Source organism: Balaenoptera acutorostrata, chromosome 4, assembly GCF_949987535.1.
Source record: "Balaenoptera acutorostrata chromosome 4, mBalAcu1.1, whole genome shotgun sequence".
NCBI lineage: Eukaryota > Metazoa > Chordata > Mammalia > Artiodactyla > Balaenopteridae > Balaenoptera > Balaenoptera acutorostrata.
The window spans coordinates 14,843,300-14,865,017 of NC_080067.1; the positions used below are offsets into that span (position 1 = coordinate 14,843,300).

General features: G+C 39.7%; 1 protein-coding gene across 2 annotated transcripts in view; it reads left to right on the forward strand.

Annotated features, from left to right (window-relative positions):
* The window catches only part of ACP3 (acid phosphatase 3), a 37,375-nt gene extending 17,160 nt beyond the window's left edge, over positions 1-20,215 (forward strand). Inside the window, exons 4-10 of one of the 2 annotated variants that reach the window (XM_007180936.2) lie at positions 403-555; positions 4,848-4,946; positions 7,584-7,676; positions 9,006-9,138; positions 13,596-13,678; positions 15,631-15,734; positions 19,231-20,215. In XM_007180936.2, the coding sequence (XP_007180998.1) occupies positions 403-555; positions 4,848-4,946; positions 7,584-7,676; positions 9,006-9,138; positions 13,596-13,678; positions 15,631-15,734; positions 19,231-19,420 (855 nt within the window). In that variant the 3' untranslated portion in view covers positions 19,421-20,215. Of the gene's footprint in view, positions 1-402; positions 556-4,847; positions 4,947-7,583; positions 7,677-9,005; positions 9,139-13,595; positions 13,679-15,630; positions 15,735-17,929; positions 18,007-19,230 lie in introns of those variants that run through there. The other variant, XM_007180937.2, reaches the window with a different exon arrangement.
* The last annotated feature ends 1,503 nt before the right edge of the window (positions 20,216-21,718 follow it).

Here is a 21,718-nt window from a genome sequence, read left to right on the forward strand (position 1 = left end):
TTGAAATAATTTAGCATAATGTATTTGTAAAAGTTCCCTGTTTCTCAAAGAACTTATAAAAGTCAGATGTCTTGTTTACAAATGTACTCCTTAAAAAAAAAGGTATGAATATAAGTAAGTCCAACATGGACACCTACGGTAAATACTTAGGCTTGGCAAGTAGCCACCACTTGATTGGTCTCTTTTGCCAATTCAGCTGTTGGCATACCAGGTTGTTTTATGCCATGGCATGCTCATAATACTGTCTCTTCCATAATAGGTATTATGATCATGATGCTACCACAATGTCTGCTAATATTTTGGTGTAGGTGTCCTGCCCTTTCTCAAATACACTATTAGCTCCATAGGAAAAAAACCCACAATTCCTCTCAATTGGATTCTGCTTTGATTTTCCCACTCTAGGTTTATGTTCGAAGCACGGATATTGACCGGACTTTGATGAGTGCTATGACAAACCTTGCAGCCCTATTTTCCCCAGAAGGTATCAGCGTCTGGAATCCCAGCCTACCCTGGCAGCCCATCCCGGTGCACACAGTCCCTATTTCTGAAGATCGGGTCAGTATTATGGAAAACAGGGGGATTTCATTGGTTCTGGAAGAAGAAAGGAAGGCTGCTCAGGACTTGTGGAGTTGGGAGTCTGGACACTTCATGGGCTGTGCAGTCTTAATTCTTTCCTAAATAAAGGTGCAAAGGACATAGAAAGTCCTAACAGGAGGGAGTAGGAACAGAATTTCTCTTTAGAGCTTTATTATCCACTTTGTTTTGCAAGTCTTTCAAATTTTGGCAATCCCTATTCCTAGGCAGGGTCAAAAAGAAAGATCTAATTACATAATTAGTGCCCAACACGTTATATGTGTCATCATATTTACCTTTCATAACAACCTTGAATGGACAATATTATTGTCCTTCTTTTCCAGCCAGGGAAAAGAGTGCTCAGAGAAGTCAAACAAAATAGATCCAAAGTCACACAGCTGATAAACATCACTACTTAGACTAGAACCAGGCTGATCTCATTCCAGAGCAGTTTCCTTTAGTGTAAACTAGTGGTTCTCAAAGTTAGCTGCCTGTTAGAATCACCTGGAAATTTTTAAAAATCCTGATGCCCAGGGCACATGCCATAATAAATCAGAATCTCTGAAGGTGGGACCCAGGCATCAGTACTTTTTAAAAATCTCCCTAGATGATTCTAGTGGACAGCCAAGTCTGAGAACAAGTACCATAAACCAAGTTGCCTAAATGAGGTTGTTTGAGAGAAATTCTCAAATTTATTTACACTAGGTGGGACTGACCAAGAACTCTTTTATCTTTTCAGAGAAATCGCTATTTTTTTAAATAGTAATAAATAAATCTAACTAATCTTCCAGATGTGGAATTTAGGACTGTGTGAAGGAAATAGTTTGGGACAAGGAACCCTTCCTAATTCCCCTGCAGTCACATTATAACATGACAATCTCCTCTCTTTATGACTGAGGCTTAGCATGACTACCAGACTTAGAATGTTGCTCAGAGAGCTCTGGGGTGGGTTACCAAGAAATCTGGCTTAATTGCTGAAACTGGTGACTTAAGAATTTTTCCAAGTGCTTTGTAGAAACAGCTTAACCCTGTCAACCTCACTCTAGGTAAATCTACTCCAGTCAAATTTTCTGCTGTTTCCTGAAAAGACAGGAAAGATTTATTTATGTCTCTTTCCATCACAGAATCAGAAGGGAATCATTATGATTATCAGTGTTCTTAGGAGCTTGTGAATATTTTCTTCCAAAAAGAAAAAATTTCACTTTTACCACAGCCTTTTCTACAAAGATAAAGACTGGATGGAAGCACCAAATTTAGCCAATATAGACCAGGGTAGCTGTTTAACCTTTAATCTTGAAAGATAATGATTAAATTACATAGTAAAGAGAATGAGGTGCTATTAGAAGAGGAAGAAAAATGGAGAGTGAGGAAGAGGGGGAAAGAAACAAGCAAGATTGTCTACCTGTGGCTTCCTGCTACTACTCACTAAGATGAAAACAATTCTCTCTAACATCAACCAGGAAATTTAACAAAATCAATCAATCAACCAAAGTTATTCCTAGAACTTTGCTAACTGCTATACAGAAAAAGAAGGGAAATATGAGGCCAGTTTTCTTCCCTAATTTATAATCCATTTGATGGAAAAAGATTCACACTTGTGAAATGTGTAGAATACAATGCAAGTGGTGGGCAATGATTTCAAGAACAAGCTGCACATGCTGGAGGAATTCAGAGAATAAGACATACTCAGAGCTACCAAAGGGCAGTCATTCAAGCCTTCATAGACAGAGTGAGAACTTGAACCAGATCTTGGAGGAGGGTAGGAAAGGAGAGCAAGGCAGCCCAAAAGCTTAGCTTTGAGTCAAGGTAGAGTGCTTGCCCTTCTGTGTCCAGAGTTCATATTTAGAAAGAATGAAAATAAGACTGAATAAGTGTGTTGGGCACAGGTTAGAGAATCCAAATTTAATAACCAGATGGAATCTTGAGAGAAAGGCAGCGTAATGTAGGAGGGCTGAATTTAAAGCTGGGAAAACCTGAGTCTGAGAGCCACCTACCACTTCAGGTACTTGACCTTGAGTAACTTCCCTGCACCTCAGTTTCCTTTTCTGTAAAATGGGAACAACAGTACCCACCTAAATTCTTCACAGGGATTTGTGAAAACCAACTCAGTTAAGAAAAGGAAATGACTTTGTAACCTGCAAAATTCTGGACAGACATTTAGGTGATTATTCCATTTTCAGCCTGATTCACTATGTAGGATGAGAAAACTAAAGTTTAGAAAGGTTAAGTAATTCATTAAAACCTAGACCTTTAAATGAACAGTCCTGTGCTTTTTCCCTCAACAGTGTCATTTCTCCTATGGAAAATTGTGAAAGCCAGGCAGGGAAATTTAGATGTAAAGCAGGAGACGTAGAAAAAACTGTGTACCTCCCTCAGTACTGTGCACACACACAATGAGCAGTGCTTTGGGGCATTTGTCTGACAGTGGCTTGGAGGGAAGATACTGAGCCCTCTGAAAACAACTGTTGAAGTCATGCAGGAGTGAGGAAGTGAAGGCCTGAAATTAGATGGTAAAGACATTAGGGGAAGGAAGGCTAGGTAAGACAAGGTGACACAGAAGAAGGTGACAAAGAAGCAACTTATTTTTTAAAAAAATGGTTTTTGAGTAGGTACTAATATGCCAGGCCCTGTTCTAGACTTTGAAAACACAGCAGTGAACAAGATAGACAAGACCCTGGATATCCTCGAGTTTATATTTTATAGGAATGATAGGATGATAAAGAAGAAAATAAATACAATAATTTCAAATGGCAGTGAGTTCCTTGAAGGCAATAAAACAAGGTAATGTGATAGTGGCTGGGCAGGATGTCTAGAAGAGCTGAAGTGGGGGGAGTGTCTCAGGCAGGGAACACAGAGACCCCCAGCCTGTGTGTTCAGGGGACAGCAAGGAGGCCCCCAGTGTTGCTGGAGAGGAGTAAGTGAGGGGGCAGCAGTAGGAAAGCAGGACAAAAAGGTCACTAGGGCCTGAGTTTGGATTTTATTCCAAGTAAAATGGAAAGCCAGTGAAAGTTATAAACTACAGAATGGCACGATCTGATTGATGGTTTTAAAATATTGATACTAGCATTTACAAAAATAAAATAAAAAGGATTAGTGTAGTTGCTGTGTGATGCAAACTGATCACATAGGAAGCTCTTACAGTAGTTGAAACACAGATTATGGTGGTCTGGACTGGGAGGGGACAATGAAGGTAAAGAAAAGGGATCTATTTTGGATATACAGTTGTCTCTTGATCAACGAGGGTTTCAACTACATGGGTCCACTTATATGCGAATTTTTTCAATAAATTTGTACTACAGTACTACATGATCCCCAGTTGGTCGACTCCCCCAGATGCGGAACAGTGGATACAGACTGTGAAGTTACACCCAGATTTTCAACTGTGTGTGTGTTAACAGCCCTAACCTCTGTATTGTTCAAGGTCAACTGTGTTTTGAAAGTAGACAGGCAAAAGTGATTAGTCCATGAAGCAGGATGATAAATTTCGTCATTGGCAAAAGTAGAGAGATTACAAAAAGGAAATGGTTAAAAAATGAAGAAGTGGAGTTCAGGTTTGTACATGTCAAATTTGAGGATGAAGAGAACATCCAACTGGTGATATCCACCAAAGGCTGAAAATACAGGACTAGCTCAGATGGAAAGTAAGAGCAACAAAATGAACTTGGGAGTCACCAGCCAATAGATTATAATTAAAACTACAAAAGATTGTCAAATTTAAACTCATTTTTGGATGATCATTTTGTCCTTATAATAGGTTTTCACATATATTTTTCTATGTGTTTATTATGTTCCCTTATTTTAACAGTCTGCAAATTTGCAAGAACATATTTCAGTGAATGGTTAATCGATCTCTAAAGATTCTTTCTGGAACCTCTAATTCATTTCTCTATACTTGTGTTTGTGTTTGTGTGTGTGTGTGTGTGTGCACACGCATGCACATAGATGTGCATCTAGTGCTAGAAATGAAAGAGGTCTGGAAGGAAGCAAGATTATTGTTATCATTTCACAGGGAAACCCGGGAAGTGTGAATATTTACCAATAGCACAGTTCTATTTAGGCAAGTTCATGAAATGAAAAAGAAAGCTTTTGAGTTCTGGGTATATATCCTACTATTTAAGACCTGCAGATCATTTATCTCTTTTTCCTCAATTTTAGAATTCCATTCAGCTCAAAACACATTTGAATCTTTTACTCAGGTCACTTTATACCTAATGGCTGCAGCTTCATTAGTTCTTTTGACTAATAAAAGATTTACGATTTCTCTTTTTCCTCAGTTGCTATACCTGCCTTTCAGGAACTGCTCTCGTTTTCAAGAACTTGAGAGGAAGACTTTGAAATCAGAGGAATTCCAAAAGAGGCTGCATCCTTATAAGGTTAAAAAAAAAGTGTTATTTAGTGGTATGCAGAAATAGTGGAAATTCTGGGACAATTTGAATATTATCAAATTACCCTTCAATGAGGTTATACCAATTTCTACTCCCATCAGAAATACATAAGAGTGCCTGTTTCTCCACAGCCTTCCCAACAGTGTGTAGACAACTATGAGGATATTTGCCAATCTGTAAGTGAAAGATGGTATCACTAGAGGCATCCCCTCCAAAATCAGGAATGAGACAAGAAAGACCAGTATCATCACTATTATAGAACACTGTGCTGTAGCACTTTTCTCTTATGATGAGTGAGCTTTGGGTATCTTCGTCTAGTTAAAAGCCATTTGTATTTCCTATTCTGTTCATATCCCTTGACCATTTTTCTTTTGGGTTATTGGTTTTCTTCTTTTTATAAAGTTTTAGGAGCTTTCTCTCTCGTAACTTTTTTTTTTTTTTCTGAGATACAAATGGCCCTCTTTTTATTGTTTGCCTATTGACTTGTTTACAGCGTTTTTGCCACATGGTTGTAAGTGTGCAGATATAGCCATCTATGGTTTGTATATTTAGAAAAGCCTTCACCACTCCTGGGTAATAAAGGAAGTCTGCAATGCTGTCTTCTAATTCTACTATAGCTTCATTTTTACATTTACATATTGGACCCATTTACGGTTTATACTGGTGTTAGGTGTGAGGTATGTATCCTGCTGAAGTTTTTTCCAGAAGATTACCTAATTGCTCTATCACTGTTTATTGAGTAGTTCATCTTTTCCCCACTAATTTGAGCTGTTACATATTAAAATTCCCATATGTGTAAGGTCTATTTCTAGAATTTTTATTCTTTTTAATTATTCTTTCATTTTATTAGCCAAAACCACACTGTTATAATTATTACGAATTTTATATGCTTTAATATTTAAAGCATATTACATATTCTCTCCCTCATTCTCTACTTTTTCTGAGTTTTCATGGGTATGTTTTCATTTAACTTTTCAGTATTTTTGTTGGGGTTATATTAAATGTATAAATTAACTTAGGGAGAATTTGCAACTTTGTTGCAAATTTGTTGAGTCTTCCTTTCCAAGAACATGATACATTTTCCTATTTGTTCTTATCTTCAAGATTGTTTTAAGGTTTTCTTTATATAGGTCTTTATATATTTTTTTAAGTTTGTTCCAGGCTTATAATATCTGCAAAAAATCATGGCTTACATCTACTTTTCCAATATTTATACCTCTGATTTCTTTTGCCTATTTGTACTGGCCAGTACTTACAGTCCAGTATTACATAATAGTATTGGTAGTGGGTATCCTTGTCTTATTCCTGATTTTAGAAGTATTTCCCTATTAAGCACTCTGGCTTTTGGACCAAATAGATATATTTTTATCAAGTTAAGGAATTAGCTATCTTTCTTATTTTCTTGAGTGTTTTTGTCAATATTGATATTTAATTTTTTGAAAGGTCTTTTCAACATTTTTAGTAAAATCAAGTTATTTTTCTCTTGGATCAATTACTAAGATTAATTATATTCATAGATTTACTATTATTGAACTATCTTTACATGTCTCGATTCAAGCCCCCTTTTTTTTAAGTATGATATTGAATTATCTGTTAATATTTTACCTAGACTTTTTGCACTGATATTCAAAGTAACTTTGGACAATAGTTTTCTTTTCTGGTCAGTCTTTGTCAGTATCAATGCTTATACAAATTTTTTGGAAGTTTTCTTTCTTTTTTTATGCTCCAGGTCAGTTAAAATAGCACAAAGCTTGGTAGAATTTCCCAAAAAAATTATCTGGCTCTGGAGCTTTTGTTTTGTTTTGTTTTGTTTTGTTTTGTTTTGTTGGGGGAGGTTGTGGGCTCTTTAATAATTATTTCTGTTTACTTTATGGAAATCCATTTGGGTTAATATTAGCAAATTATATTTTCCTAGAAAATTTATTCATCAGACAAACAGTATCTTCCAAAGTCTTCCCAGAAATTGCTACCAATTCATCAGGCAGACAGCTGACCAATGGGTCTCATTACCATGACAATCCAAAAATAATACAGAACCTAGAGAAATGTTTGCATCCCATCCAAATCCCACATTTATAGACAGATACCCAGAGACCCAGTTTCTGTTGTGTTTTCCTGGAGTGCTTTGGTCTGAGACATTCTTTCCCTTCTCACCTTCCACTCATTTACATGTGAGTTATACTTCACCTACTTCCAAGATGAATTTGAGGCAGTGTACTTCAGTCTGATTCCAGAACAAACCAGGAACATGTGGCAGTAAGCCAGCAGGTGCCCACATTTTTAATGTAATAATAAGAAATGATCAATTAGCATTTGTAAAAATCTTTGGGTTGGCATTATCATAGCCAGTATTACTGATGCACTTTCATGTGAAGAAAAGCAGTTCTCAGTGGGGGCAAATTTGCCTCACAGGGACCCTTTGTCAATGTCTGGAGACATTTTGGGTTGTTGCAACTGAGGACTAAGGATGATGTGGCATCTAGTGGGTAGAGGCCAGGGATGCTGCTGAGCATCCTACAGTGCACAGGGCAGCCCCACAGCAAAGAAGTATCCAGCCCAAATATCAATAATGCCCAAGTCGAGAGACCCTGGTGTAAAACTTTTTTCCCTCTGTGTGTGTTTCAGGATTTTATAGAAATCTTGCCAAAATTTACAGGATACCATAACCAGGACCTTTTTGGAATTTGGAGTAAAGTCTACGACCCTTTATTTTGTGAGGTAAAAGAAAAAATATCAAAGATTAACTTTCAATCTGATTTTATGACTTATGCCTATTTTGAAACAGATGAATACATTTTCTTTTGCTTTTATACAGATGTATTATTTAGACTTCCTTTGACATTGAAACATAAGTCAAGACTTCTTTATATTAACTTAAAAATTCTGACTTCTTCTCTTTCTTATTTATGTATTCACCCTTTAGAAAATTATAAGCAGTGACTTCCCTGGTGGTCCAGTGGTTAAGACTTTGCCTTCCAATGCAGGAGGTGTGGGTTCGATCCCTGGTTGGAGAAGTAAGATCCCACAAGACTCGCGGCCAAAAAACCAAAACATGAAACAGAAGCAATATTGTAACAAATTCAATAAAGACTTTAAAACTGGTTCACATCAAAAAAAAAAAGAAAATCTTAAAAAAAAAAGGAAAATTTAGGCAAAATTGCTTTTTCTGTGCCTTACCACTTACTTATTTTTCAGTCACTCAGGAACGCTGGGCTCCATTTCATTAAATAGACTTTAATGAATAAAGCAATACTGTTGTACAGAAAGAAGAAAAAAAATTACCTGATTTCTGGATATAGAAATAAGCAAGCCAACTTTAAGCCAGGCTATTAAAATTGGTTTATCAAGAAAGAATTTCTCTTTTGCTATACAATGCATGTGAAATAACCTTTTTAGCTAGATAAATTACTATTTTTTCAGGGCTTCATGATGTTTTTCTCAATCACCATTCTCCACCTGCTGGCCAAAGGAAAACTCTATAATCCTGTTTTCCTAGCCAGTTCACTGAATCTTGGGGCAAAATTCTGACCAGCCACATGACTCCTATGCACTTCTGATTTTGAGGTCATTGTGAGTGTCTGGGGACGACAATTACTTTCATAGTTCCGTCTTGATAGCAAATGACACAGTTTGCACCCCTCCATGTTAGAGTTCATTGACCCAAGCACATGCAACATTCCCAATATTTTCACTTTATCATTAGCGTCTGTTTCAAGGAAGATTTGTTGGTCTTATAAAAGAGTCTTCAATAAAAAAAAGAACCCACTTTTTGGTTCAAGTCTTGGGGTTTTTTTTTCCTTACTACAGTTTGATCTGAGCTATTCCAAGTTGTGGCCACATTACTTTTTTTTTTTTTTTTTTTTTACTTCTCTCTCACTTAATTCTTCTGTAGGCTACTTCACTTTGGTCTCCTCTTTCATGAACTCTCCCTCTCTCCCAAGAAAGGCTGGACCCAGTACTTTTTGTGGGGGAAGGGGGATTAAAAAGTCAATAAAGAGGACAGTCAGAAATAAAAATATACATTTTCTTCCTTTTTCTTTGCTACAGCGTGTTCACAATTTCACTTTACCCTCCTGGGCCACAGAGGACAGCATGACTAAGTTGAAAAAAATATCAGAATTGTCCCTCCTGTCCGTCTATGGAATTCACAAGCAGAAAGAGAAATCTAGACTGCAGGGGGGTAAGTATTTTAAAAATGAGAGAAGCATATTGGACTTGTGGTTAAGTGATCTGGGTCTGAGTCCTGGTCCCACCGTTAATCAGTTATGTGACCTTGAATTAGACACGTAATCACCCCTGTACCAGTTTCCATTCTGCAAATTGGGGATAATAATAATACCCACTTCTTACGTAGTAAGGATTAAAATGAATGTATGTATTCCAAAGGCTTACCACAAATAGTACCTGATACATAATATACTATCAAACATTATGTGTTTTTATGATCATTAATATTACTCACTCTGGGCCTTAGTTTTCCCATCTGGAAAACAGAAGCTTTGGGCAAAGCTAAATGATACTTTTCATCCTTTCCAGATCAAAGAATCATGGATTTTATATCTGAGCCACATGAAAATCAGTTGTGTCTGGTGGCCTAGAGGGTGAATTTTTCAAGTGGGAGGTATAGCTAAAGTGGCCTGTTTTCCTAAATCCCTTGGTGGTAGCCACTGTTAAAGTTAATACAGTTTAATTTGCAGGCTAATTATGCCCTGTAGATTAATCCCTATTGCAACTGACAAGCTTATGACACAGCTTAAATTTTTCCATTGGTGTTGAAAGATGTTTGCTTTTCAGTGATGCCTCTTCTCAGCTGGATTTGGCCCTTTGTAGAACAGGACATCCAATCATAATGAAGGAGCCCAGTGCTTGTAATCAGGATAGGTGGGTGGAAGAAAGAAGCCAAGATCAGGCAGGATGGGGATAAATGCTGAGGCTCTGAGGGCAGCTGAGTGGCAGGCCAAGACCCCTGAGGATATGACAGGTTCAGGTGTTGTTAATGTAGACATTAAAACTAAAGATGGAGAGAAAGAAGAAGTCTATTATGCCAGGCTGTCATAACAATGAAGAAATTTTAAGTCACAGGAGATGTTCTGAGTCATATACTCTAGAGACTTTGAAGAAAACAGTACAATCACATCAGGACTCCAACAATTGCCAGACGCTATTCACCATGAGATTGGACAGGTTCAGCAGACCCCCAGGAGAATACAGAGACAAAGCATCCTAGGGGTTGGACGAGACTTGGAGGATGTTCACTCAGGGCTGCAGAGCTAGAGAAAGAATTCAAGTCACCAACCAGGAGAGGAGTCAATTATAGCTACAAAAGCTCATATAAAGAGTGAAGTAAGCTGTAACCTGAACAGCTAATGAGGTATGAAGTCAGGATGGTTGGAGTAATTTCATATGAGGTGAACAAAGTAGCTTGGGACAAATAATTTAGGACAGTGGTCATGAATGATGTGATAGTGTTGCAGACGCGCTGTTACAGAGCCCTGGTTGCACGGTACAGAGAGAGACTTGATGAGAATATACAAGTCCTCACTCCATGCTGAGGACATGAACCACAAGACCCAGACCCTGGTGATGGGAGAGCATCCAGAGATGAGTCATAGATGGAATCTGGTATCTTAGGAAAAATTAGCAGGCAGGACACAGACTGTGTGTAGGAACAGAGCCCAAGATGCAACTCAATCCTACGTACCAAACAACAAAGGATACAGAGGGTGAAAGTTGGGCCTCGTTGGCCACATAAGCACCAGATCTCATTCCTTAACCAGCGGGAACCAGCAGTATGGTGGCCAAATGCATCAGATGGTAGAGACAAGACTTCATTTCCCCAACCTAGTCATGATGGGCTCAGGAATTCATCCCCTCACTACTAAAGATTCAGTCCATGGACCAGCAATGTCAGCATCGCCAAGCCCCTAGAAAGAAATGCAGAATCCCAGGCCCCACCCCAGACCAGCTGAATCTGAATCTGCATTTTAATAAAATCCCTAGATACCTCACATGCACAATAAAGTTTCAGAAGCACTTCTCAAGATGTAGGAGGTGGTGTAGAAAAGGGCAGGGAAAGCCAGATAGGGGTTGACTAGAATCTGTTAATAAATGCAAGGGTCCGTATCTGAATATAAGATGGGGTTTTTCCCAGCAGCTTGCTTCATATTTCCTTTACTTTTTTCCTTTGGCTACTAGAGATTGCATTTTGGGGAAGTCACTTCCCCTCTCTGGGTCTCAGTTTCCCCGTCTGATGAGTGCATTAAACTAGATTTGTCTATCAGCGTCCTTCCCTAAGGTGGTCTCTGGGTCTTGGACTCTATAAGGACTGGCACTCATATGCACACACCTGTCCTATTTTCTAGGGGAAGCCCAGTGCTATTGATAAGCCAGGAAATTGTTTCCTTAGTGATTCCTGCCAAGACACAAGCTCAGCGTATTGTTCAGATCTGGCAAGGCAAGAGAGATTTGTCAACTACACGCTTGTTATGAAACACCTGAACCCAACCCTGCAGAGAAAGCATGTACAGTCTGGGAGACAGAGTCACAAGGGAACATCAGGACTTTGACCAGCATCTTCTTACCTTTGCCAAAACTTCTGTTCCATCACTTGGTTTAAAGGGTGACACTGTTCAGTAATATCCTCCTCCCATTGCCTTCCCCCACAACACACCCTCATACACACAAGAAAATCTCTAGGCTAATTCCTAAGGCTAATTTAGGAATATATGGCTGGTCCTGTTTTGTTAATGGAAACTGCTTCTCGCTGTAGATCAGATGTCAGCAGGCTACAGCCTGCAGGCCAAATCCAGCCTGCTGCCTATTATTTGTAAATAAAATGCTATTGAAGCTCAGCCACACTCATGCATTTAGGTAGTATCTTTGGCTGCTTTTGTGCTTCCACTTGAGAATGAATGGTGTGACAGAGCACCTGGCCCACGGAACCTAAAGCATGTACTACTGGCCCTTTATAGAACAAGTTTGCCAACTCCTGATATAGCCCAATAGTGAGAGAAGTGAAGTTTATGTCTTCAAATCAGTAGTATTTTTTCTAGTGTATGCAGATTTAATAAATGATGCACCAGGGAACTTAGAAGCTAGCTACAGTGAGGCCTAATAATTAAGACCAAGGTTTTGAAGCTGGACATGCTGGGTTCAGTGAAACTCAGCCCCTCTACTTAAGTTGTATGATCTTGGACAAGTTGCTGAACCTCTCTGAGCCTCAGTTTCCCCTCGTATAAAACATGACTATTGGCATGCCAGAGCCTGTGGATGATTATAATAGTTACCCTTATTTTCTCCTGGGACAAGTTGCACAAGCACCCCAGAACCAAGAGTTGCTCTATTCCGTCATCAACACTGAAAGCTGCTGCAAAGGCACCTGCTGACAACGGACAAGTTGCTGATTGAAGGTGGCTGTCATGACTCCCAGAAACTCGGCCACAGAGTTTAGTTCCATCATGGCCTGAAGATCAAGCCTAAGCTCTGAAGGGCTCCCAGAGGGCAACTTTCCCTGAAGCAGAAAGATGCAGACCTGTGGGAGGTGTAGCCTCTAGCTCCCTCTATTCCTAGTCAAGGAAGCCTCAGCATCCATGGAATGAGCAGATCACCTCCCTCTTTTATTGTGCTTATTGGTACACAGACCAATAGACAGTCTCTTCTCACTGTTTTATGAGCTTTTTGAGGACAGGGGCCATGTCTGATTCACCCATCGTAGCTGCTCAGTGCATGTTTTGCTGAGTGGACCACAGAGTCTGGGATCATAATCAGTCTGTTAACATCAATGCCCTGCTCATTACAAAAGAAAACTGGTCATCCTTAAGTGAGGACACCACATGCACTGTAGAGAGATGACCAACAGAGACACAAGGAGTCCTTGGTGGATGGTGTGGAAGCCCCTGAGGCAGCACGTCCTCAGGACAGCACCTGCACCACGAGGTACCCTCAGCCTCAGTGTCTGCTGATGGGATGGAGACTCTGCTGTGTCTGTCTGCCTTTTACCACCTCAGGAGCAACAGATGCAAAGAGCAAAAGCTTTCCTCTACTGATGACAGATGGAGCCCTCAGATGAAAACTAAAAGTGCTGGCTACCCCCCTAGTAGTGACACCCAGAGTAACCTGGAGCAATGGCCCACAGAAGACAGTGTGCACCCTTGCAGACATCCAGAGAGCTGCTTTCTCCCCTGGCCTCTCACAGGTGTGGCTGCCAGAGGGATGAAATGCTCTGTCATTTCAGACCTGCCCTGGACAAGAGCAATGGCTAACAACTATCTGTAAAAAGCTGTCTGAAATTCCAAGTTCATCAACCTCCTAACTTGAGTTTTAACAAAATCTGGTATACTAGAGTCCTAACATGCCAATCCAGCTCTCCTTCCCCAGCTGAGTGAGTCACTTAATGGCTCTGAGCCTCAGCTTCCTCACTTATGAATGGGGATAGAAGTCAGGATTCAGTGAAATAATGTATACAAATCACACTATTAGCACACAGCAGATGCTCCACCAAAATGAGTTCTTGCCCTCTCTTCTTAAGTCTTAAGAATCCTGGCAGAGAGAATCTCTGTATGTATGAGCAAAAAGCTTATGAACTAAAATATAAGCCCATATTTGGTTCAGCTCAATTGTTGATCTATCTTCTTTAAGGTGTCCTGGTCAAAGAAATCCTCTATCACATGAAGAGTGCAACTCAGCCATTGAACCACAGAAAACTCATTATGTATTCTGCAGTAAGTATTTTGTTCCCATTCAGCATCTGTTTATTCAAGCGTGTGAGCTCTTTCAGGAGGGACCCTCATCTTCTTCATCATCATTTCCCTGTTCAAATTCTTTAAAGTTAAATACATAATTCTGGCTCTCAAGGAATTTACAGTTCAATACTGACAAGAAGAAAAGTAAGCACATAAATACCATGCAAAGCAGAATCGCAGCGTCATATAAGCCAGTGCTTTGGTGCCTCAGAGAAGGGAAACATCACTTCTGTTCCAAACTAAAACCAGAACAGGAACAGGAGAGGGAAAGTGATAGGAGAATTACAAGGAAAGCTGAGTGTACAAGACTTGGTGATGAATTGGAATGTGGGCAGAGGGCAATGGTCTGGAAGGTAAGCCACAGATGAAGGTGATGTTTCAAGCCTCAATGACTGGAAGGAGGGTGGAACCATTAATAGAGGTGGTCATGGGTCAGGTGAATGTACCATTAGGCAGTTGGGTTTGAAATGCCAGCTGCATCCAAGAGGAAACTTCAGATAGTAAAGGGGATATAAGAAGGAAAGGGAAGGAAAGCTACAACTTGAAGTCAGAACTACAGTTGGGTGCAGAAAGGAAAGAGAGAGATCTTGGAGAAGACATCCATCTCGGAGCAGGAGCCAGGGAAAGAGACATTGTCGGGGGAGAATTCTAGAGGTGTACTGTGCACTGAAATGGGTGTCCCTGGAGTCTGGGATGAGCAGGGAAACAGGACATAGAGGGCTAAGTCGGTCTCCCATCCACTTCTGCGGGACAGAGGATTTCTCAGATGTGGTCTGGCTGGAGAAAGCCATGGTTTCATTCTGTAAGAAGATGGAAGAGGTTATTAAAGATACAGGGAGTTTATCATCTGGGGTTCTAAATGGTATAGACTAGATAACAAGCTCATGGAGGGAACAGAATGCAGTGCTTCTTTGATAAAAGTAGGCCTGAAATTAATTGATTCTTTCAGGGTTTCTAGTTTCTAATGTGGTTTCCAGTTCTAACTTGTGTGACTTTTGGCAAGTCATAAATCTGTCACTCCTTTTTTTTCTTTTTCTCTAGTAAATCAGTTCTAACCCCTTTGAGTATGTATATGCTGCCATAGAGTTTAGGAAACCAAATGTTATGCCCATTTTGTAGATATGAAAATTGAGGATTTCTTAAGATTAGATAGCTAATAGGTGGCAAAACTGGGGCTGAAAACCAGTCTCCTATGCCTTCCAGCTATTCCGAGATAAACCTTTAACAATTCTTTTTAAGCTACACACTCTACTTCCTTACATTTTATTCTGTCTAAACATTTGTAACTTCATATATTCTTCCCCAACTTTAAAATCACAGATGATGCTAATCTGTAAAAAAAAATATAATCTAGCATTAATGTGTGCCAAATTATTTTAAAATTTAATGAAAATCAATGAAACAGGCTAAAACAGAGAGATGTTCTACTGGGGAAGGCATAAGACAAAATCAGAAGACTTGGCTCAGATTTTACTTTCTTTCGCTTTGGAGATATATGACATAAAGCAAGTTACTAAATTTCTTTTTTTTTTTTTTTTTTTCTTTTTTTTTTTTGGACACACCACGAGGCTTGTGGGATCTTAGTTCCCCTACCAGGGATTGAACCCGGGCCCTCAGCAGTGAAAGTGCACAATCCTAACCACTAGACAGCCAGGGAATTCCACCCAAGTAACTTAATTTCCTTGGATTTCAGTTTCTTCATCTTTTGAAAGGAAATAATTATATGTATGTAAATCTCACTGCCTAGCACCCAGTAGATGCACAATCAAAATTTGTCCTTTCCCTCTCTACTTCTTAAGTCATTGGAGGTATGGGAAATTTAGTTGAATCAGAAACCATCATGGTGCTCTACAAATGCTTGATACACATCAGTTGACTGTAAATTTGAACCAGAGATAAAGATCAAAAATGTTTGTTTCAAATCTCTGTAGCATGACACTACTGTGAGTGCCCTACAGATGGCACTAGATGTTTACAACGGAATCCTTCCTCCCCATGCATCCTGCCACTTGATGGAATTGTACTTTGAGAAGGGGTAAGTGTCTAAGAGGGGTTTTTCAAAATTAATATCACTGGACCCCAGGTTTTGTTATCATTATTGTTGTTATTGACTTAAGAGTTGTTTTGTCTGTCTATCTGGTTGGTTTGGTTTTATATTCAGAGGGAAGAATGGTGGTGAGTAACACTATCTTTGCTTAGTCATGACTTCCTTTTTCTTTGTTTTCATGATGACTTTTATTGGGAAATAATGTACAGACACAGTAGACGAAAAATTTGAAAGAACCACCCTAAGTGACAGAAATTACATTTTTAAAAAAAAGATTAAGGTATTCTAAGAAGGATGAGGACATTACACTGTTCTCTTGGAAAACACAGGCTGGTAGAAGATGCCAAGAGAAAAATTAAGTTTGTTGATGGTTATAAATAATGTTCTTTCTATTAAAGATGTCAAACATATCCATGCAGCTTCTGGCAATTCATATCCATCAGGTAGGATTCTTAAAGTACAACCTCTGCTCAGTGTTCACCACTTTGTAATCTGGTGTGGCCCTCCCCAGCTGACCAAGGTTTGGCTCAAGCCCACTAGAAAGGCCAAGTTTAGAGAGACCAAGTGTCCTAGTTTACCCAGAACTGGAGAGGTTCCTAGAACATGTAAGTTTCATTGTTAAAACCAGGAAAGCCCCGGGCAAACCAGGAAGAGTTGGTCACTATAGCCAAGGTCATACCAAAAATTTGTATCTGCTGTGACACTGGCATTCTCGTTGGGAGGAAAAGACCTCTTGAATATTATTGATGGAATAAGAACAAGGCAGGGGTTAAGTTAGGGCAAGGACCCCAAATTTTTGTTTCAGGGTTAGCTAGGGAGGTGCATTTTGCTCTCCCCTTACGACATTCACAATAGCCGCAGTCAGGACAATCTTGATTGCAATTACACAGGGCCCTGTGCTCAGAAGAGCCCGTGCTTGGTTTAATGACCCAGTGTCGCCATTCTGAAATTCGTAATAATTTTTAAACAAGGCACCCTGCATTCCTTTTTGCAAATTGTAGTCCTGGCTATAGGTTTCTGGCCACCTGAATTTGTAGAGTAGGAAAATAGCAACACAGAGGCCTATTCTCTACCAACATCTTCACTGCTTACAAAGAAAGTGAGTTCTGCACAGTTAGGGAAAGGTAAGTTCATCCTTTGTTGAACCTCTAACTGGGTGCCAAGCACAATGAACTAGAACTGAAATGTGGTCTTAGCAAGTTTTGCTCTCAAATATCTAGAGTCAGAATGGAGAGACAATACCCATAACATGGAGAAAATCCAAACAGAGCCGAAAATGGGAATGAGAAGACTGTGGACAACAAGTGCTCTGTCAATACTGGCTTCAGGCACAGAGTTAATAAATCCAGTGAAAATTCCAAGATCAGCTCTAGGAGTAGGCACTGTCTCTTTGGGATAAGACAAAAGAAACTACCCACTTTCCTCGAGCCTCCCTCCTCTCTGATTTCTGTACCCGGTAGTCCTGAGCCTGCTTTTATTTAGGTCACTGCAGCATTTTGTTCCACTGAATCGCTCTCTCACCACCTTGAATAAATCCATATTATGAATCAAGTGTGGGGTATTTTTCAACTAAGGACACTGAACAACAGAAAAAAAAGTAACCAACTGTCACTCACAGGCAGAAGTCAAGTTTGTTGTTATATTAAGATTTTTTTAACACTCCAGAAGAGTATCGAAAGTTAAACTTGCTTGCTTATAGATTAGGAACAAGGAGAATACAAGTTAACAAATATAGGCATATGTATATACCTGCAAATTAGGGGATCCTCCGTGTAAGGTGATCCCACTTTATCCCTATGAGAAAATAAAGAGATAGAAAAAGAGAATTTTTAGATTTTTATTCACCTTAAACATATAAACTTTTAAGGTTGTAGATAAGATAGCTAAATATATTCTAAAACTATTCCATTTTTGGTTAGGTACATAAACTTAAAATCATATACTATAATAATTCACTAAGTTAAATAGTGCTTCTTCTCACTTTCATATTTTATGAAACACTTTTATTCGAACTCTTTGTATGAACCTTTACTTGTGTCTTTACCACCAGAGCCAATTTTGAGTCCCCTAAAAACGTTTTCCAAATATATTAATTAATAAGGGTAGTTTTGGCTGCTGTACAGATGAACCTCAAATCTCAAAAGCTTAACTCAATGGAGATTTCTTTCTCATTCATCTAACAGTCCAATGCAGATGTTCCTGGCCAATAAGAAGTGACTCATCCATGGTGTGATTCACACATGGTGATTTGGGGACCCAGGATTCCATCTTTTTGACCTACAGTCTTCAAGAGTGCTGTGCTCACCTGCAGAGAGCTTGTAGGAAAGAATGAGAGGGTGGAGAAGACAATCTGCTTAGCAAGCACCTCAGCCCCAAAGAGGCATATGTCACTTCTACTTACATTCTACGATACTAGCTAAAATTAGTCACTTGGTCCCTCCTGAGTGCAAGGGAGTCTGGGAAGTGTACTCACTTCTCAGCTGTAACTTTATTCTATGTAAAGAGAATCATGAATTTTGATGGACTATTAGTCATCTTTGCCATATTATCATGAGATAAAGGATACTGTCACTGAAAAACTTATTCCAAGATATAAGTGCTCATTCATATAATATTAGGGAAGTTTGTAGAAACATATAAAGGAATATTTGTGGTTACTACTGTTTATATAGTTTCTTAAAGTGATTTATTTGAAAGGCTTGTTTATAACAACATCCAAAAATTGCAGTTGTGAGGTTACTATACTTGAATTTCTCTCCTGTCTCTTTGGCAAATGACTTCCATAGACAGCTTGTACTAGCTTTACAAGGTTGGTTTGGGCCAGTGGTCCTTCCCTAAACAGTGTATTGTTTTTTTTAAATAAAGTGGTGAGAGATCCCTCCTCAACATGAGCAAATGTAAGGACTTGAATACACATCCACCCCCTCTTTCTGAGGTATCATTTTTATAAGTCTTGCTGTATATTCAAGCACATATGTTATATATTATTCAGTTCCATGTTTCTGGCCTGGTTAAGGAGAGGGAAGATACATTCATTCAGGGGGAAGACTGAAAGAAATATTGAGAGAGGAAAAAGAAAAGAAAAGAGCAAATGTGAAGCATGAAAGAGAGAGAATAGGAGAAAGAAAACCCAACATCCCACCTGTGCCCCACTTCTTACTCGAAGGTTCACCAGATCACCCCCAGCTCCCCCAACAATTGCCCCTCAGCTCCTTCTCTGACTAAGCATCCTGATCCCTGCCTCGCATGCCCCTGGTCATTTAACAAACCAGCCCTCCCATTTCCACCCTCCCAATCTGGCCCACCTGTCCCAGTCCCCCTCTTCCCACAGCTAAATTGGCTAATATCCACTCGTTCCCATAAATTCTTCCACTAGTCCTTCAGCTGACATGGTACAGGCTAAGTAGAAAGAAATTCAATGACAGTTCAACAACACAGAACTAACAGAGGTCTTTCCTCCTGTTCCTCTACCTTCCTCCACCAGGGAGTACTTCATAGAGATGTACTATCGGAATGAGACGCAGCACGAACCACATTCCCTCACGCTGCCTGGCTGCACCCCCAGCTGCCCTCTGACAAAGTTTGCTGAGCTGGTTGCCCCTGTGATCCCCCAAGACTGGTCCACAGAGTGTGCCATGAACAACCATGAAGGTACTGAGGACGCTATGGATTAGGGTGCACACGGAGCTCTGCAGAGAGGGCAGAACACCCTTTCTCCAGACGGATGGTGCTTTGAGAATATAAACTAGCCTCAACCCCATCTTTGAGGGAAGTAGGTTTTGGGCGATAATTGTATGTTTCAGAGACTTCAGGCAACTCCTACCTCTTCACCTGGCCCTGCCCCTACTTGTCATAAACCTTGTCAACCTACATAAACACAGGAGGCAGTAATGAAGCAGAAATCATTTACTTGGGATCAAAGAATTGCAATTCGGGGAACATGTATCAAACTGGAACAAAATTAGAAATGTAAGAATGTTCTGAATACCTCCCAGGAAAAAACTTACTGGAATGTTGAAAGTGTGGGTGTGATATCTGTTCTGAGGACAAAAGGAATGTATAAGGCTTCGATTCTGGTATCTTCAGAAAACCTAAGCAAACTCATAGGTCCTGCTGAAACCACTTACTATAAACGAAGAAATCATATTCAAATAACACCCTTTAGAGTCCTGTAGATTTGCCATGTGCAGATGCAACACGCTTAGAGAGCACCATGCTACATTACCAGCATGAATAAAGATGAAACAGTTTCTAGAGATGATTTCTACTGGATGCCAGAGTCTAGAATAAAGCCATTCTTTCTCCTAGTTGGTCATGGGATGACTGACATACGACATCAATTGATGTGTTTATTTGTGTTCTTTCTTTTCCAAGTAAATATTTGGCCTTGGGGCCATCATTTAATTATCATTTCTCCTCCATGCATGTAAGCCAAATGAAAGATAATGAATAAAGTCGTTTTAGGAAGTTCAAAAGCACTACTTTTATAATGCTTTTTAAAAAAAAGTGTGTGTGTGTTTACTTAGAATTAAATTCCTGAAGGACAGATTTTAGGGGCTCTATTTTTATTTGGGGTTTTATTTTAATGTAACAAGAGGGAAAATATTAATGTAAAGTAAAATGTCTTTGGTTTAAATGAATGTTGTAAATTAAAAATATATTTAGTTTGGACTTTGCTACTTCAGATAAAGGCTAAGCTGATGGATGGCTCTGCTTCATCTATTTAAGATGGAACTGGCTAAGAAAACAACCTCTGGAAATTTACAGTGTAGTGGGGAAGTAAAGAGATACATATTACAAGGTTATGTCTAATGACTCCAGGGGTTGCTATGGGAATAGAGTTACCTGGATTTGGAGGGAAGGAGGAAGTAAGAAGCGTCAGGGAAAGCTTCCTACAAGGGTTGACAGCATATGGAATCAATTTGGATGGAGGTTTCTTCTAGTGGTGTGGTACAAGGTGCTCAAAAGGCCTTTATCAAATGTACTAGTGGCTTGAAGCTGGAAAGGATAGGGGAGTTACTTGGCAGAAGATTCAGGGTCCAAAGAGATTTCCACAGGTTTCCTTCAAGGGGCCAATTTTAATGAGATAAAATGTCATCTCCACAGGAGCAAGGATTTTTATTTGTGGTATTCTCTCTTGTATTGGTTCTCAGCACCCAGAAGTGCCCGTGCCTCGCATGGATTCGTGCTCAATAAATATTTGCTCATGATAGTATAAATTAGTTACCTTTCCTCCCTGAACCTACTCTTTCTATCTCGATTAACAGCAATACCCAGTAACCTGGGAGTTATCTGGTTATCACTCTCTCCTTCATTCTCCACAGCCATCTGTCACCTCTTCTTATCAAATCTACCTGCAATATGTTTGTAGAATTCTTTTCCTCAAAAGACCAAAATCAACAATCCAATATCCAAGTAGAGTGAAATATAATTAAGCAGCAAAATATGTTAATAAAAAGAAAACTTAGGGGGGCTTCCCTGGTGGCGCAGTGGTTGAGAATCTGCCTGCTAATGCAGGGGACACGGGTTCGAGCCCTGGTCTGGGAAGATCCCACATGCCGCAGAGCAGCTGGGCCCGTGAGCCACAACTACTGAGCCTGCGCGTCTGGAGCCTGTGCTCCACAACAAGAGAGGCCGCGATAGTGAGAGGCCCGCGCACCGCGATGAAGAGTGGCCTCCGCTTGCCACAACTAGAGAAAGCCCTCGCACAGAAATGAAGACCCAACACAGCCATAAATAAATAAATTAATTAAAAAAAAACAAAAACTTAGGGATTGGTGTGCTGGAACTAGCTCATACAGATCTCAAGTGTAGAAAGTATGTATCACTTCCCAACTCTGAGATCAACGACTTCACTTTGGCAGTTTGAAATTGGTCATGGTGTCATATAGGAGTATTTTCACCACAGAAAACAGCATATGCCACAAATTAGAGTTTTGGTTTTTGTTTTGGGGTTTTTTTAAAATCCAGTT